The 19,040-nt window shown below is 42.8% G+C and overlaps 1 protein-coding gene across 1 annotated transcript; it reads right to left on the reverse strand.

The window, feature by feature from the left end:
- Window positions 1–6,950: 6,950 nt before the first annotated feature.
- Window positions 6,951–13,357, reverse strand: LOC143329545 (immunoglobulin lambda-1 light chain-like). The gene is made up of 5 exons (XM_076745513.1): window positions 13,315–13,357; window positions 12,909–13,222; window positions 10,731–10,782; window positions 8,959–9,270; window positions 6,951–7,403 (listed from the first exon to the last, which is right to left on the reverse strand). Exons 1-5 carry the CDS (start codon window positions 13,355–13,357, stop codon window positions 7,249–7,251), a joined length of 876 nt encoding a protein of 291 aa, XP_076601628.1. The 3' UTR covers window positions 6,951–7,248.
- Between the last annotated feature and the right edge of the window lie 5,683 nt (window positions 13,358–19,040).

The following is a 19,040-nucleotide window of genomic DNA, read 5'->3' on the forward strand; positions in this document are numbered from 1 at the left end:
GTCCTGAAACTTCTCACCAAACACCTGAAGGAGATTCACCTCAGCAGCAGATTCAGAGGTCACAGCAGCTTCTGTTCCTCAGAGCAGGAACATGCTCAGTGTTTCCTCTTTAGCTTCAGCAGAGAGCTGAGAAGCTGCTGGAGCTCGAGGTTCAGCTCTGAGATGTTCTTGGTAACGTCCACCATGAAGGTCAGATCACACACACACTTTCTATCACTGAGTTTTCACTCAGCTTTTCCTTCATCTCTATGAATTATTCAGACAAACTGACCCTTTGGACAGTTTGACTTTGTCTGCTGCTCTCAGCTCCACAGCAGCAACGAGGCTCTCCTTCACAAATTCTGCTTCTGAAGGTTTCAGCTTCTTAGCTGTTAGCTTAGCACAAACCTGCTGCAGAACACTGTCTCTGTCAGAATGAGGTCTGTGAAAGCTGCTTGTTGAACATCAAACTCCACTGAAGAGCGTTAAGTTTGTCCTGCAGCTCGTCCAGGTTAGCATGTTTGTAGCACATTAAAATATTGATTTGTGCATATTTAAACGTCACAAAGGGCTGAATTCTTTCAAGTTTTCACTCAGTTTATTTAAAATCAAGAAATTCACTTTCAAACTGCTGAAGTGTTGCTACATTTGTCTTCATGGTGGCACTAGAGGGAAGGTCAGGTGGTCACCATAAATGTGTAAAGGGTTCCTCCTCTGGGAACCAGAAACATCCACAGGAAACTGATGGAAATCTGTCCAACAAAATCAGCGTCCTCACAACCTGCTGCTAGAAGGACAAAGTCCTGAGCTGACGTGTCCAAGATTTGTCTTTTCAGATGTCATGAAATGAAACGATGTGGTGAAATCTGCTGAAAGGTGTTCAACAACAAGTGCTGCTGGAAGTGTTTTCATTCAGAGCACATTAGTGTTGTGAGGAGGAATGGACTTTATTCCAGCAGCAGGACGAAGACGAGGATTTTCATCTTCATCTCAAAGATCTTCTTTGCAGTTTCTTGTTTTTTTTTGTCCAAAATGCCTGAATGAAAAATGACAGATGTTTGTTGTTTCAGCCTTTGTCTGTGTTATGTCTCCCTTGTTTCCTCTTGTCTGGTTCCTTCATGGTGTTTCTGTGCTGCTGTTTGTCTTCACTGTGTCAAACTACAGAAATCCTGCTGGAATATCTGATGGAAATCTGAATGAATCTAATATGAAATGAATCTGTCAGTTCAGTGTGTTTGTGCCTCTGGCTGAGATGGAGCTGAAACATGTGAACCTGGGCTGTGGTTTACTGCTCTCTTCCTGTCACAAACACTGTTTGACATCTGCTCATCTGTTGGTTTTTGTTCAGGCTGCAGGGATCATTTCTCACTGTGGAGATCATCCTTCCAGCAGGAGCAGTAGTAGGAGGCTGAATGATGGAGTTCAACTCTCTGGATCTGCAACTCACAGCTGTTCTGTTTATTCACAGCTGAGAAATCATCTTTCTGAGGATGATTGAAACCTGAATAAATTTCACCATTACTCCTCCTAATAGCAAGAATCACTCTGAATGTTTCTGTGTCTTTCTTCTGGTACCAGAACACATGGTCACCGTCACACTGGTGAGTTCCTCCACAGCTGAAGGAGACTTTTTCACCAACTCTCCTGGTCAATGTTAAATCATCCTGAATCAGCTCTGCTGCCATGGCTGCCAGCGCTGCAGAGACACAGACAGAGAGACCAAGGTCAGCGCAACAGTGTCGGTGAAAGGTGGACTTTTCTGGCTCCCGATTGGCTGGAAACACTCACCTGAACACAGGCAGCACAGAGCAGCAGCTGGGAGGAGAAGCATTTTGTGCAGTGGTGTTTCCTCTGGTCAACCTGGGGAGAAGTGTGGCTCTGATGCAGCTGAGGCCAAACCAGGACGAGCTGACAGATCGCAGGAGGGCCACGTGGTTCCTAACAGGTCCTGGGACCTCCCATGAGCCCCTGCGGCGGACAGATAAGGCTGCTGCTGCTGATCGACGGCTCAGCTGAAGCTGCTGTGTGGTTTTCCGCCACAGTCGTGCTTCTGCCAGTAAAAACCCTCCTGAAGTCAATTTTCTACACAGTGAAAAGTACAACGTTTCCCTCTGAGCTGTCGGAGAGTAGAAGTATAAAACAGCACAACATGGAAATACTCAAAGTACAAGTACCTCTGTCACAATCTCGGTCTCTCACTCCCTCTGCTCCACTCTACCTGCCAGCCACGCCCATCTCATCAGCTCTACTCTGTTCACCTGCCGACACAGCTGCAGCTCATCACTATCAGCCCTGCATTTAAGCCTCTCCAGCACTCTCACCCGTTGCCAGATCGTTCTTCTGCATTATGCGAGACTTTCCAGCGCTTTCCAGTTTGATCACCCGTTGCCGACCTTGCCTGTTCCCGACCTGCTCTCCTCGTCTGCCTCCCGGTAAACTTACCTGCCTTCCGTCCCTGACCTCGTGCTCTGCCTCAGCGTCTCTGGTGTCTGACTGCTCTGCTGGAAACGGTTCATCCGCCTGGCTTCGACTTTCCTCTTGCCTGCTCCCCTTCGGTTCTCCTGCTTCCGTGGACTGCTCACCTGGCTTCGACCCCCCCGCCTGCCTCCGACCACTCCTCTGCTCTCTCCTCGCCGGCACGCCGGCTCGATCAGCTGTGTCTTCAGGCTACGGAGCTTCCTCCTCGTCATCAGCGGCTGAAGAGAGTTACTCCGCTGCACGCCGACTCGATCAGCTGTTTCTTCAGGCAGCGGAGCTTCCTCCTCGTCATCAGCGGTTCCAGTAAGCAACTTCTCTTTCCCTCGCTTGAGCCCCAGGGACATTGTGTGAACTCTCAGTCCGGAGAACGAACTTTGCTCCGAGTGACTTTCTCTGATCCATACCGAGTTTCCTGTGGTATAAATAAAAGTTATTACCAACTGATCCTGCTCTCCGTAGTACTGCATTTGGGTCCAAAACACGCACGTTTCAACCTCAAACTGTCCACCACTGTCTTTAAGTGAGCTCTATCAGATGTCAGCAGATCACAAACTCACACCTGAAACATGAAAACGAGTCGATACTGAGCAGATAAATGACACTAATCAGCAGATTGATCCAGAATGAACAGAATCATTAGTTTCAGTCCTTTACAAAAGAGTTGAAAATGAGCTCCACCTCAACCAACTCCAACAGGAAAATCACCTTTTTAATAATTATTGAGACAAAAAGACAAAACAACATAATGAAGACAAGAAGAGTGAGAAGAGAGAAAACATTCAGGGTAATGTTAGCTCTGTGTGTGTGTGTGTGTGAACGGTCGGTCTATGAGGCCGACGGGTGAAAGAAAGGAAACTAAAGGAGAGTAAAGCAACAGAGATAAGTCCAAAAAAAAGAAAAAGATGATTAACTTAAAGAGAGAGAAAATTAATTAATTAATTAGTTAATTAATTAATAACAATTAAAAAAGTACACAAATGCTACTTCCAATTTCTTCTACTTTCAATACTGATACCATTATTATTATTATTATTATTATTGTTATATTATTATTATTATTATTCATATTATTATTCATATTATTATTATTATTATTATTATTATTATTATTATTATTATTATTATATCTTCAATGATACATGATACTGTGGGTATTATCAGTAATAACAACAGTGACAAAATGTAAAATATAAGAGAACAAAGGAGAACGAGACATAAAGTAAATATGACAGAAATAAATAATATATATTCAATAAACATGAACAATATAATAATACAGGAAAAGAAGAAATAATGTCGATATTTATTAGAATTAGTGATGTTCTTATCAGTGTTATTGGTATCAATGTGCACATTATATGAATCCAGATAAACTCAACAGAATCATTCCTGGTGTTGTTGTTGATTCTCCTCCACCTCCTCTTGGTTTTCTCCTTTTCCCCTCATGTTGGTTGTATGTTGTATGTATGTCAGTGGTTTTCTCTGCAGGAGGAGATACTACCATCGACTGGAGAGGCGTTCTCTTTCAGAGGGGATGTTAATGAACTCTGAGCTTGAGGGAGGAAGGTCCAGGTTGGTGCTGTGATGTTACGATTTCTTTCAATTGATCATTTCAGCTGCAGATATTCCAGAAACTGATTGAAAGTGTTGGAATGGAACCAGTTTCACTGAGTCACAATAATCTAATGAGATCAGACAGAACAGTCGAAGAGTCACAGGGGACGTTTTACTGCACTGAGTACTTTCAGTACTTGAAGTACACTGTCCTGATTGTACTTACATACTTTTACTGAAGTTAGACTTTCAATGAGGGCTTTCTTTTGTACCGGAGTACTTTTACAGTGTGGTATTAGTACATTTACTTCAAAAAAGGATGTGAATACTTCCTCCACCTCTGCTTTTTATGTTTTTATATCTTTTGTTCCTTTTTTTTTATGCTGAGTGTCTGTAAGCAGAGTATGAACTGTGCTACATGATCTACTACTACTACCACTACTACAGGTACTGATAGTACTGCTTCTCCTGTCCTGATGTTTTGCAGCAGACATGTCAAAGTGCACTTCAGGTGTCAGTCTTCACGTTATTGATGGCTCCAGAACTGGAACACAGAGGTGAAAAGCAGCAGTTATTAATGTTGTTAATTACTCCACATTCATTTCCTGCTATCACAGCTCAAAATGTCTGCCAGAAAAAGGTCCATATTGTTGCTGCTGTGAGGATTATAACTGTCACACTGCTGCCTTCTAGTGTCTGTAACCACACACTGCCTCACCACCTCGTACTAATACTGCGACTGCTACTTCGATTACTGCTGCTGTTACACAGAAAAATTGAAGCCTGCTTCAATCAGCTTTCCTTGATTTTATTCTGCAGAGAGTAATTCTAACTGCACAAACTGACACTGAAGTACTTCCAGTGATGCAAAACAAAACTCTGCACATTCAGTCCACAGCACATACTTGTAGAGGACAGCTACACATCTAAAAATACAACAGTGCTCATCCAGCCTTTCTTCTGCATTTGAACACACCTTCTGTCCTCTGCTGTCAAACACCTGGGAAGGATCCTTTGTGATATGTACTGTATGTATGTGATATATGTACGTATTAGGACGGAAACACCAATGATGGAAATATGGCTCAAAGTACGAGCAGTTGCAGTGGAGGTCAGGCAGGTTCATGGTAGGAGTTCTAGGTTAAATCCATAATCCAGGTTCAGACACGAGCCATGGGAACCTGCGAGACGACAAAGCACAAAGACTCTAGGGAAGAAGCTAAGTTAGTGAAAAGCCTTGGTACGACATGAAGCATACAGATGGAGAGGGAGAGAAGAAACAAAGGAGCTCAGTGTATCTCTGGAAGTCCCCCCCACAGTCTAATCCTATAGCAGCGTAACTAAGGGCTGATCCTAGGCAAGCCTGAGCCAACCCTTACTAACTATGAATGTGAATGAATACAAAATATCCATAGCTGTAGGCCTGTGTGTGTGTGTGTGTGTGTGTGTGTGTGTGTGTGTGTGTGTTTCTGTATTGCTTGCTTTGTGGGGACAAAAGTCTGTTTACACATTCACACTGTGGGGACTCGCCGTCCTTGTGAGGATAAAATGCCCATCATGAAAATCTTTAGGGTTACGCGAGTACTGGTCATGGTGATGTTATGGTGAGGGTAAGTCTCCAGGAAATGATTCTAAGTCTATGTAATGTCCCTAAACATGATGAAAACCTAACACGTTTGTGTTTCAGGCTTGTGTGTGTAATGATTAATTACAGGTGAAGAGCACTGAGGATGAGTGAATGAATTTAGTTTGACGAATGACGTTGATTTTAGTTTCCTGTTTGTGTTTGCTGCACTGTAACAAACAGGAAGACTGACTCAACATTGAGGATGTTGTCAAGATGCTTCGATAATAACTGACTACAAATAATGACATCCCAACATGTGAAATCCTACATGTCTCACTTCTTTCTGCAGTGAAAATGCAAACAGGAGTTAAAGCGTCTAAGTTTAATGTATGCAGGAAAGGAGTTGGTGAGTGTGTACAGCAGCTGATATGAATCTGTTCTCAGTGGTTATTAGGACTCATAAAAAGCTGCTGGCAGCCAATCAGCACTTCCTTTCCTGCAGCACACAGCTGTGTGGCTTTCTGCTCTGCAGCCTCCTCACCGTTAGCTGTGCTTCTTCACATGAATAATACAATGACAGTTACAACCATGGACTCTGGTTAAAGAATCATTCCAGGAACTTGAGTTTGAGTTCAGCGCTCAGTACTCACTGTCTCAGCTTTGATCTGTCTGATTCATCTGTGAGAGAAACATCTCGAATCCTCAACTCAGAGCTGAGACGTTGAAATAAAAGCAGATATGTTCAAACTCCTGCAGTCTGCTCTGATCCCACTTTATTACCTCACACTGACTCTGACAGTGAAGAGCTTTCATTCGAACAGCTTTATTGATTGTGTAAAGGTGACAGTTTAGTGACAGTTCCTGCAGCCTGACCCCAACACGTAACACAATACAACACATTAGAACATGTGGGACAGGACCAGACCGTTCACACATTTTATACAACATCAACTCAAAGACAGTTTCTAATTCATCTCTTCACTCTTCAGCCCGACTGATCAAGCTGCCGTGTCGTTGTTTTATAGCAGCTGTGCTTCAAAGCAGCTCATTTGTTCATGTGTGCAAACAACAGTGTCATCAGCGTAGAGGTTTACATCCACACTGACACAGTCAGAAAAGGGAGTCAGCGTTCATGTGTTCATGTGAGCTCATCTTTAAAGAGCTTTGTTGTTCTTGTTTAGCTGTTTGCTGATGTTCATGTCTTCCTGCACATTTCTTCTTGCTGCTGTGTGAAAGTATGTCAAATGACTTGTAGCTGCCAACATACATGGTCCATGAAGCTGATTCTGTTTCTGCTGATTTGATCTGAAGCCAAACTGAGGTCCATGAAAACAAAGAAGTTAATGAAACACGCTGTGATTGTTCACTTTATTGAGAATGTTTGAGTGAAAGAATTTGACAAACCCGCCACACTCGGCATCATGTATTCAAAAGAAAGACAAGAAGAGACAAAATAGTACAAACAATAAAATGTCCAGCAGGCAGCCAATGATTCAGCTTCATTTTCTATTATTAGAAAAGCCACAATGACAAGAGGAAATAAAGCAGAGGATCAAAATAACACTTGACCACAGAATGTACACTCAGTAACTGCAGATATATATGTGTATTTATATTTTAGGATGATAGATGAGATGAAGGGATGAGATTTGATGGCGAGCAGAAAACAGTCAGTCAGCATGTGTGCAGTTGGTGGACGGTCCCTTGTTTCTGAGCATCATCAGCAGAGAGAGTCCACAGCAGTACACCAGACTCTTGACGATCAGCACTGAGTACAGCAGCAGGAGCAGCTTCACCCTGCACTGAGACTGGAAGGACACTGACACTGACACACACACACACACACACACACACACACACAAAGTCAATCTTCCCAGGTCAGTCTATAGCACCTTCAGAGCCCTAAATGTAGGACAGATGCCCCAAATCTGTACACTCTCAGCGGGATTGGATGTGCCATTGGACACTGAAATACTGGGATCAGACTGCATGAATCTTGCCTAATTTTGAAACGATTTTGTCTCACCACAAGTGGGACATCTCCTACCACATGTTCCTGAGTGCTGACCAATCAGGTGCTCTCTCCAGAGGGCAGACAGGCAACCATGGCGAGGGGGGAGGACTGTCCTGATTGTTATCAAAATGCAACCCAGTCGATGTATATGAATGACCAAATAGGCCGAAGTTTTACACCGCCTCTTGGGTTTGCTTCTCATGTTATAGAGCATCCACGAACGTTTTCTCTATCGTTTCTTTTCTTGTTCGCAACACAACACCGCAGCATCACACACAACACATCTGATGTCATGATTCACACCTCCTGCGTGACATCTGAACATCTGTTCTGACAAAAATGAGGAAGAGAGATCATATCTCTCCGATATTAACCACTCTGCACTGGTTCCCTGTAAAATTTAGAAAAGAATTTATAATCCTCCTCCTTGTTTACAAAGCCATAAATCGTCAGGCACCATTTTAGCTTAAAGAGCTCATAGTACCTTATTACCCCACTAGAACACTACATTCCCAGAATACAGGCTTAATTATGGTTCCTAAAATCTCCAAAAGCAGAACAGGAGCCAAAGCATTTGGCTATCAAGCGCCTCTCCTGTGGAACCATCTTCCAGTCTTTGTCCGGGAGGCACACACCATCTCTACATTTAAGAGTAGACTTAAAACTTTCTTTTCTGATAAATCTTATAGTTAGGGCTGGCTCAGGCTTGCTCTGGACCAGCCCCTAGTTATGCTGCTATAGCATTAGACTGTCAGGGGACCGTCAAAGATGGTAACACGGCGTGTTACTAACTTAGCTTCTTTCCCGGAGTCTCTGTGCTTGGTCGTCTTGCAGGTTCCCATGGATAGTGGCTGAATCTGGATTGTGGATTACAGCTGCGTCTCCTGTCATGGCCCTGCCTGACATCCACTGCAACTGCGACTACTGTTTTTACATCCACTGTCACTGTTACTGTGATTGCATTTCTTTCTGTCTCTCTCTCTCTCTCGCTCTCTCTCTCTCACCCAACCAGTTGAGGCAGATGGCCGCCCACCCAGAGCCTGGTTCTGCCTGAGGTTTCTGTCTATTAAAAGGAAGTTTTTCCTCGCCACTGTCAGCAAGTGTTTGCTCATGAGGGAATTCTTTGGTCTCTGTAGATCAAAGAGCTCGGCCTGTACCAGCTCTATATGGAAAGTGTCCGGAGACAACTTCAGTTGTGATTTAACGTTCTATAAATAAAATTGAATTGAATTGAATTGACTTGGTGACCATCGTCAAAGACAAGAATATTGTGCATTCTAATTCAGGATGAGGAAGTGATGAGCAGAAAGTGAACAGACTGATATACAGCCCTTACATTTGAACACAGTCAGCAAGCCTTCATTACCTTGTTCCAGTGGAACCTCCACTGTGCCCCCCTCGTGCTGGACGTAGCAGCGGTATTTATATTTGCTGATCTCTGTTCTCTGACGGGTCAGCAAGATGGCGGCGGTGCGTCCCGACCCTCTGAGCTCCAGCTGCTCCGTCTCAGCAGGGAGCAGCTCCTCCAGAGGACCGTTGTCCTTTCGTCTTTTCCAGGAGAACCGGACCACAGGAGGAAACATGGCTGAGGCCACACACAGCAGGGAGCTCTGGCCCTCCAGGCGGCCTCCGGACGCTGCCGGGTACACGCTCACCACGGGCTTCGCTACGCGCTCATCTGAAGTTTGACGGCAGCAACAAGCAGCACAGACACACATTGACACAGTCAGCAGCAGCTTACAGCACTGCACTGCATTCAGTCTGATCCTGGAAACTACGTGGACTCTGATCACTAAACTGCTCATCAATACAGCACAAAGTTCACTACATGTACTGTATTCAGCTTCAGATCAAACACAATGAGCAGCTGATGTCAGCAGATGTTATATGAGGAACAAAGACGATGATGGATTTGGAAATTCTTCATTTCAATATAACACGTCCATTCAGCATAACGTCACATCTATTACTAATAATATATGACCATATGAAACTATATATTTAGGACATTTGGTTTGATAGAATGGAAAATATTTTGTCTCCATCAGGATGAAAATACATTTTAGAACAAAGACCGTATTTATCTTCACATGAAACTCAACTGTCATGTCGATGATTACAACATATTCAGAATATTATATATTTATCAGCACAAAGTGAAATCGAATCATTAAAAACAAACAAAAATTACATCAATACTTTCAACTTTTAAACAGAATTAAGATGATTTGTCTTCAATAAAATAAACTCTCATTTAAAAATGTCAATATCTATTGATCCTCAAGTGGAAATTCATATATAATATAATATAATATAATATAATATAATATAATATAATATAATATTACAATGTATTGTTCAAATTATATTGTGTACATTGTGTAATACATCGCATTTATCACCACATACTTTAAATATATTTACTTCTCCATATTTCAAATTATATTCAGCCTTATTTACTGTTTATATTTATATTAAATGTTCTTATGTTGCGTGTTAATGTGAAATATATCTGTATGTTTGACATTATCCATTAAATTATCATCTGTCATGTATAGAAATATATAAATTAGCAGGCATAAAGTAATTGTGTTGCATAAATGAATGATAACATCATATTCAGTGTCTGTTTGTCTTCATGTATAAATATATCTTCCACTTAAAGACATATGTACCATCATATAAAATACAGTTTCCATGAGGTCGATGTCACCCTTTAAAAATGACTTATTAATAGAACAGATTTAAAGTCATCAGCTTTTCAAAATACGTTTACTGACATTTGTTCACTTGACTTTTTCACATTTTATCTGGTTTCATTAAAACAAGAGATGATGCTGAATTACTGACATGATCAAATACTTCATATTTGTAACATTGCTCAGATCAAACTTTTTCTGGATCAATCACTTTGATGTCCTGCACAAATAAAGAATAACTTGAGTTGTGCAGTGAGATTTAAACATCTTTTCATGAGTTTTGAACCTTTTTGATGTGACAAAAGCTGCACGGCTGCAAGAATTCTCTGCTAATTATGAACAAACCAACATGGAAAGTCTGAAGCAGCAGAAACTCATTAAAACACATTTTCAACTTGTTCAACAGAACAACTGAAGGAAAATGAAAGTTCATTCTTACCTGTTACAAACAGTTTGGTCCCAGAGCCAAAGATGAAGTAGTATCTGTTTGCCTCCACAGTGAAACAGAGTGAGACAAAAACCCGTCTGCTGCTGAATGTGTCAGCTGAGGTGAACGAGTCCAAACGATGAACCAGTGTCATATTTCAGCTCCATCATGTGTTTCTCTAATGTTCACATCAACACGACTGTCTCTGCTTTCATTGTCTTTCACGCAGCAGCAGTGTTGCTCTATGGACGCTAATGTCTGTCTGTCCACTGGACCTGGACCACAGGATGGACGGACGGATTGACGTGAAATGATGTTGAGACATTCTTGGTCCCCAGAGGATGAACTTCATGAGAGTTTGATATTTAATCTTCAGACTGAAATGTCTCAGCTGTTGGATGGACGACCATTGAATGTGGTTCAGACGTTCATGTTCCCCTCAGGATCAACTCTAATAACTCTGGTGGTCCTCTGACTCTTCATCTAGCGCCATCTTCAGGTCAACATTTGAATGTGTCCAATACTTTGGTTCATGACCAAATACCTGCAGAACTAAAGACATTCTGACTTTCTGTCTGTTTGACACCTGGAAGTTACTCGACGTCCTCCCTGATTCATATTCTTCATGTATGTTCACAGTCTGTCTGGAACACAGTCCTCTGAATTTTACACGTTGTTGTTGTTGTTCTTGTTGTTCTTGTTCTTGTTCTTGTTGTTGTTCTGTACACATGAGATTCATTTCATGTGTCGTCCTGGTGGTGATTGGGCAGCACCTGAGAAGGAGGAGGAGGCTCACTGCATCAGGGTGGTCTCAGGCCTCCTGACCCCCTTGGCATTGGTCCTGATGATGATGATGATGATGATGATGATGATGATGATGAGTCAGTGTTGAACAGAGCTGCTCTCAGCAGCAGGTCATTGCTTTGCAGCTCAGTGGTTTCATGTTGTCTCTTGTCAGAAACGTCAGCTGGTTCCACCTTAAACAGCAAACATGTTCAGTTCCTTTTGTCGACTCTTCACGTCCTGAAACTTCTCACCAAACACCTGAAGGAGTTTCACCTCAGCAGCAGATTCAGAGGTCACAGCAGCTTCTGTTCCTCAGAGCAGGAACATGCTCAGTATTTCCTCTTTAGCTTCAGCAGAGAGCTGAGAAGCTGCTGGAGCTCGAGGTTCAGCTCTGAGATGTTCTTGGTAAGTCCACCATGAAGGTCAGATCACACACACACTTTCTATCACTGAGTTTTCACTCAGCTTTTCCTTCATCTCTATGAATTATTTAGACAAACTGACACTTTGGACAGTTTGGCTTTGTCTGCTGCTCTCAGCTCCACAGACCTGCTGCAGAACACTGTCTCTGTCAGAATGAAGTCTGTGAAAGCTGCTTGTTGAGCATCAAACTCCACTGAAGAGCGTTAACTTTGGTTGTCCAGTTCAGCATGTTTGTAGCTGTGATGACTCTTGAGATTCGCCATCTTCATCACTGTGAACTCGTCCCCACAGACAAACTTTGACTCACTGGTTCCCTGAAGGTTCTCCACACCTGGAGTTCAGGAGCCTCTGTGGTGTCCAGCAGCACAGACAAGAGCTGTCATTGTCAGTCAATAGAGTTCTACCAGGTCTCGACTACAATCCAGAACCCTGCGTCCGATGCTTCCTCCTCTCCTCACGACACCCAACCACACATCAGAAACACAATGCAGAGTCTCGGGGAGGTAGAGAGATTCCTGGGGGTGCTGGGTGCAGAGGGAGTGAGTTACATTAGCATGCTAACATGCTGGTGAACCTGGCTAACACTACACCTGTATGAACATGTTCCCTCTGTGAGCATGTTTGTTTGTTTGTTGCTTCATTGCTTCAGTTTGTGTAACAGCCACTGGGAAACCTCCTGGTCCTCCCAATGACCAGTCCACCCATCATTTCTTGGTGTTTCTGTGCTGCTGTTTGTCTTCACTGTGTCAAACTACAGAAATCCTGCTGGAATATCTGATGGAAATCTGAATGAATCTAATATGAAATGAATCTGTCAGTTCAGTGTGTTTGTGCCTCTGGCTGAGATGGAGCTGAAATATGTGAACCTGGGCTGTGGTTTACTGCTCTCTTCCTGTCACAAACACTGTTTGACATCTGCTCATCTGTTGGTTTTTGTTCAGGCTGCAGGGATCATTTCTCACTGTGGGGATCATATTTCACACAGGAGCAGTAGTAGGAGGCTGAATGACGGGGTTGAACTTTCTGGATCTGCAACTCACAGCCGTTCTGTTTATTCACAGCTGAGAAATCGTCTTTCTGAGGATGATTGTAACCTGAATCAATTTGACCATTACTCCTGTTTATATCAAGAATCACTCTGAATGTTTCTGTGTCTTTCTTCTGGTACCAGAACACATAATCATAGTCACGGTCGCACTGGTGAGTTCCTCCACAGCTGAAGGAGACTTTTTCACCAACTCTCCTGGTCAATGTTAAATCATCCTGAATCAGCTCTGCTGCCATGGCTGCCAGCGCTGCAGAGACACAGACAGAGAGACCAAGGTCAGCGCGACAGTGTCGGTGAAAGGTGGACTTTTCTGGCTCCCAGTTGGCTGGAAACACTCACCTGAACACAGGCAGCAGAGAGCAGCAGCTGGGAGGAGAAGCATTTTGTGCAGTGGTGTTTCCTCTGGTCAACCTGGGGAGAAGTGTGGCTCTGATGCAGCTGAGGCCAAACCAGGACGAGCTGAGAGATCACAGGAGGGCCACGTGGTTCCTAACAGGTCCTGGGACCTCCCATGAGCCCCTGCGGCGGACAGATAAGGCTGCTGCTCAGCTGAAGCTGCTGTGTGGTTTTCCGCCACAGTCGTGCTTCTGCCTGTAAAAACCCTCCTGAAGTCAATTTTCTACACAGCGAAAAGTACAACGTTTCCCTCTGAGCTGTCGGAGAGTAGAAGTATAAAACAGCACAACATGGAAATACTCAAAGTACAAGTACCTCAAACTGTCCACCACTGTCTTTAAGTGAGCTCTATCAGATGTCAGCAGATCACAAACTCACACCTGAAACATGAAAACGAGTCGATACTGAGCAGATCAATGAAACTAATCAGCAGATTGATCCAGAATGAACAGAATCATTAGTTTCAGTCCTTTACAAAAGAGTTGAAAATGAGCTCCACCTCAACCAACTCCAACAGGAAAATCACCTTTTTCACAATAATTGAGACAAAAAGACAAAACAACATAATGAAGACAAGAAGAGTCAGAAGAGAGAAAACATTCAGGACACTTCATTGAATCAGACAGAGAATCACTGTAACCACACACTGCATCACCACCTCATACTAATACTGTGACTGCTACTACGATTACTGCTGCTGCTGTTACACAGAAAAGTTGCAGCCTGCTTCAATCGGCTTCATCTGATTTTATTTTGCAGAGAGTAATTCTAACTGCACAAAATGACACTGAAGTACTTCCAGTGATGCAAAACAACATTCTGCACATTCAGTCCACAGCACATACTTGTACAGCTACACATATAAAAATACAACAATGCTCGTCCAGCCTGTCTTCTGCATTTGACCACAAGTTCTCGTCCACATCACACCTTCTGTCCTCTGCTGTCAAACACCTGGGAAAGAACCTTTGTGTTGGCTGATCCATCCCTGACAACCTTCTGCAGATATGTCCACACATCCAGCTTTCACTGTGTCCAAGAGAGACGTGTGATCACATGGTATTGACAGAATGTTCTGGATCCTGCCTCACCTGCACCCTCTGCTCACCCAGTACAAGTCTGTCATTGAGTCCTCAAGGAACCACAGCAGGTGCTCGCTGTCCCCATTCGGAGTTTCCATTGATTGATGCATTTGTCTTAGTTAGGTTTTGAATGTTCATTGAACATTTGTGACAATAGCATGTAAACATGTGCAAAGTAAGTCCACAGAGTTTTGGTGGTGGTGGTTGAGTCTGAGTGAGAAAACAGTCCATGAAATTTGACAAACGTGGTCACTGAAAGCATTTTGTGTGAAAGTGATTAACCACCAGGGGTCGCCAGTGGACAACAACCAATTATGAACACAAGGGCTGGTAAGACAACAAATACTGACAGAGGACTGAGCACAAACTTCAGGTCTGCTTGTTACCACACAGGAAGGCAAACAATGTCCAAGTTGTTCGAGATCAGGCTGCCCTGTTCGCCTGCTACACTAATCTTAAATGATTTGTCAGGGCTGGGTTTGACATGGGACAAGAAGAGAGCATTGCTGGCGGGAATTACAGCTGCAAAAAAACTAGTTGCCACACGCTGGAAACCTCCACACTTACTCTCCTTCCAAGCATGGTTTTTAACATACCTGGACATTGTTTATTTAGAGCTGTCAATAGCTCAAGTACATGGAGCCAAAGAATCCACAATAAAGGCCTGGTACTCACTTCTGACTGCCCTCCATGCGTTTCAACTGTAGTGTATGTTGGAAGCTTGGAGTCTGGATCCAGGGGGTGGGTGGGATGTTTCTGGGGGTAGTAAAAAAAAAATTATTTTTTTTTTATGTTGTTTTTCCTGCTTTTTTATTTTTCTAGATTTGTTGTTCACTTTCCACACATTTGTACATATGTTCAGGTATGGTTCTATGTGAATAGATATTTTTTGACTCATTGGTTTACTATGGATCTATGCCTTTATTTTTCTGACAAAATCGAATAAAAAAGTTGATCACAAAAAAAAACAACAATACAACAAATACTGGTGGTAATCTGGGTGCTTCTATACTGAGTGAGCAGGTGAGTCCATAATTGAGCACAGGTGTGCTCAGGGGACTGGTCCCCAACCCTCTGGCCATGCCCTGCAGCAATACACACACAGACCAGACAGAAACAGGCCAGACAGACAGGAGACACAAGGAAGGGGAAACACCGGACCACACAGGGAAAAAGGAGGGCAGATCTCCACACCTGCATCAGAGAAGTACACAGTTAAAATAACCACAGAGCCAATAGAACAATGGCAGACCGTCAGGGAGAAGAAAATAGGAAATCTGTCAAAAAAGAAGCCTGTTAATTATGTATGACTGTTAAAAATAATAAATAGGGAAATAAGAAATAATCTGCTCAAAATTCATCCAAATCATTCGTTTCACTCGGCAACAGTGTCGAAGTGTCGAGGATCTCCTTTGAACAGGAAGAAACCTCAAGCAGAACCAGGATATTGGTGGGCAGCCATCTGCCTCGACCGGTGGCGTTAGAGAGAGAGAGAGAGGAACACAGACAGAAATGCAACAAATGACATCTCTCATAATAGATTCTCAACTACATGTAAATATAGGATAGTATATATATACACACACACACACACACATACATACACGTATATACGTGTGTGTGTGTGTGTGTGTGTGTGTGTGTGTGTATATATATATATATATATATGTATATATATATATATATATGTATGTATGCACACACGCACATATACGTGTGTGTTTGTGTGCGTGTTGTTGTGGAATGGAAGGCCGAATATACCACCCACAACAGGTCAGAGAAAGTCAAATTCAGCTGTCCGAGAAAAGTGCTCAAAAAGAGCTGCAGGAGTCGGGGTCCGAGAAGCAAAAATGCTTTATTGTCGAAAACAAAGGGGAAAACACTCAGAGACACACAAGGTGTAACTCCAGTGAAGTTCTCCGACTTACAAGGGTCAGTGCTTTGTCTTTTATACAGTTCAGCTCAAGGTCACCCCCGCCCTTGGGGCATCTTCTCTTTTTTCTAAGATTCTTCTATTTTTTACACCATTACGTATCAGCCTGGGCTTATAGGTACTCTTTTTTATTTTCTTTCTATTCACTTTAAAATTACACCATTAGCTTCTGATTGTCATGGGCTCTATTTTTTAAAAATATTACCAAATCACAATTTATTGCCATAGTTGCATAGGTATAAAGACATTTCACACGATCACATTTATCTTTAAGTGCACTTGGAGAATATATTAACCATAGTAAAGTATATTGAATCATCCCAAACTAGCATTCACTAAAGCATAGTAAATCATAGTGTGATTATAATATCATCAGCTTTTCATGATTATGACAAACATTCAAATATGGATTGAATACAGTAAGGTTATATAAGGACACACAGGGTTATGTAAGGTCACAGATAACACCGGCTAAACCGGCCGAGACCAGCTAAGACAGCTGCAAAGACACCTACAAAGCCATGGAAAACACCAAAGATCCATGATACAGGCGCCCTGCCCTCATGATCTCTTGATTTCTGCTGCGCAGTATCAGCCTTGCACAGTATCACCATCTTGACCTTATATGTGCCTCTTCTCCATTTCTCCATTGCTCTTGTACTTTTAAGCAAGTGAACTATTAAACTTCTGCTACAATACTTGCTACTAAAATCTACCATTGATTACAGTGTCTTACTCAATTCTTCACAGGTCTGTTGGAAAAAAATTATACTACAGTGTGTGTATATATGTATATATGTGATACATGTACATATTAGGATGGAAACACTAATGATGGAAGTATGGCAGTGGATGTCAGGCAGGGCCATGGTAGGAGCTGTGGCTATAATCCATAATCCAGATTCAGACACAATCCCCAGGAACCTGCAAGACGACAAAGCACAAAGACTCTAGGGAAGACGCTAAGTTAGTAAAAAGACTAGGTAGGAGATGAAAGTGTACAGCTGGAGAGGGAGAGAAGAAACAGAGGAGCTCAGTGTATCTCTGGAAGTCCCCCAACAGTCTAATCCTATAGCAGTGTGACTAAGGGCTGATCCTAGGCAAGCCTGAGCCAACCGTCACTAACTATGAATGTTAATGAATATGAAATATCCATAGCTGAAGGCCTGTGTGTGTGTGTGTGTGTGTGTGTGTGTGTGTCTGTGTCTGTGTGTGTGTGTGTGTGTGTGTGTGTGTGTGTGTGTGTGTGTACACATCCATGTGTATTTGTGTTTCTGTATTGCTCGCATTGCGGGGACAAAAGTCTGTTTACACAGTCACACTGTGGGGACTCCCTGTACTTGTGAGGATAAAATGCCCATCATGAAAATCTTTAGGGTTGTGCAAGTACTGGTCATGGTCATGGTTATGGTGAGGGTGAGTCTCCAGGAAATGATACTAAATCTATGTAATGTCCCCAAACATGATGAAAACCTAACATGCTTGTGTTTCAGACTTGTGTGTGTAATGATTAATTACATGTGAAGAGCATTGAGGATGAGTGAATGAATTTAGTTTGACATTGAGTTGTTTTCAGTCTTCAGTCTCATTTCTTTTAGTTTCCTGTCAGTGTTTGTCAGTTGACCTCTCTCAGTTTGCTGCGCTGTAACAAACAGGAAGACTGACTCAACATTGAGGATGTTGTCAAGATGCTTTGACAATAACTGACTGCAAATAATGACATCCCAACATGTGAAATCCTACATGTCTCACTTCTTTCTGCAGTGAAAATGCAAACAGGAGTTCAAGCTTCTGAGTTTAATGTATGCAGGAGAGGAGTTGGTGAGTGTGTACAGCAGCTGATATGAATCTGTTCTCAGTGGTTATTAGGACTCATAAAAAGTCGCTGGCAGCCAATTAGCACTTCCTTTCTTGCAGCACACAGCTGTGTGGCTTTCTGCTCTGCAGCATCCTCACCGTTAGCTGTGCTTCTTCTCATGAATAACACAATGACAGTTACAACCATGGACTCTGGTTAAAGAATCATTCCAGGAACTTGAGTTTGAGTTCAGCGCTCAGTGCTCACTGTCTCAGCTTTGATCTGTCAGATTCATCTGTGAGAGAAACAGCTCAAATCCTCAACTCAGAGCTGAGACGTTGAAATAAAAGCAGATATATTCAACCTCCTGCAGTCTGCTCTGATCCCACTTTATTACCTCACACTGACTCTGACAGTGAAGCGCTTTCATTCAAACAGCTTTATTGACTGTGTAAAGGTGACAATTTAGTGACAGTTCCTGCAGCCTGACCCCAACATGTAACATAATACAACATATTGGGATATGTGGGAAAGGACCAGAGCGTTCACACATTTCATACATCAACTCAAGGACAGTTTCTAATTCAGCTCTTCACTCTTCAGCCCGACTGATCAAGCTGCCGTGTCGTCATTTTATAGCAGCTGTGCTTCAAAGCAGCTCACTCTGCTGTTTGTTCTTGTGTGGAAACAACAGTGTCATCGGCGTAGAGGTTTACATCCACACTGACATGGTGAGAAAAGGGGGTCAGCACTGAACCTGGTGGCACACCCACACCTACTGACTTGGATATAATAGCTCCGTGTTCATGTGAGCTTACCTTTAACGAGCTTTGTTGTCCTTGTTTTGCTGCTTGCT

The sequence above is a fragment of the Chaetodon auriga genome, chromosome 12 (assembly GCF_051107435.1).
Source record: "Chaetodon auriga isolate fChaAug3 chromosome 12, fChaAug3.hap1, whole genome shotgun sequence".
In the NCBI taxonomy this organism is placed as follows: Eukaryota; Metazoa; Chordata; class Actinopteri; order Chaetodontiformes; family Chaetodontidae; genus Chaetodon; species Chaetodon auriga.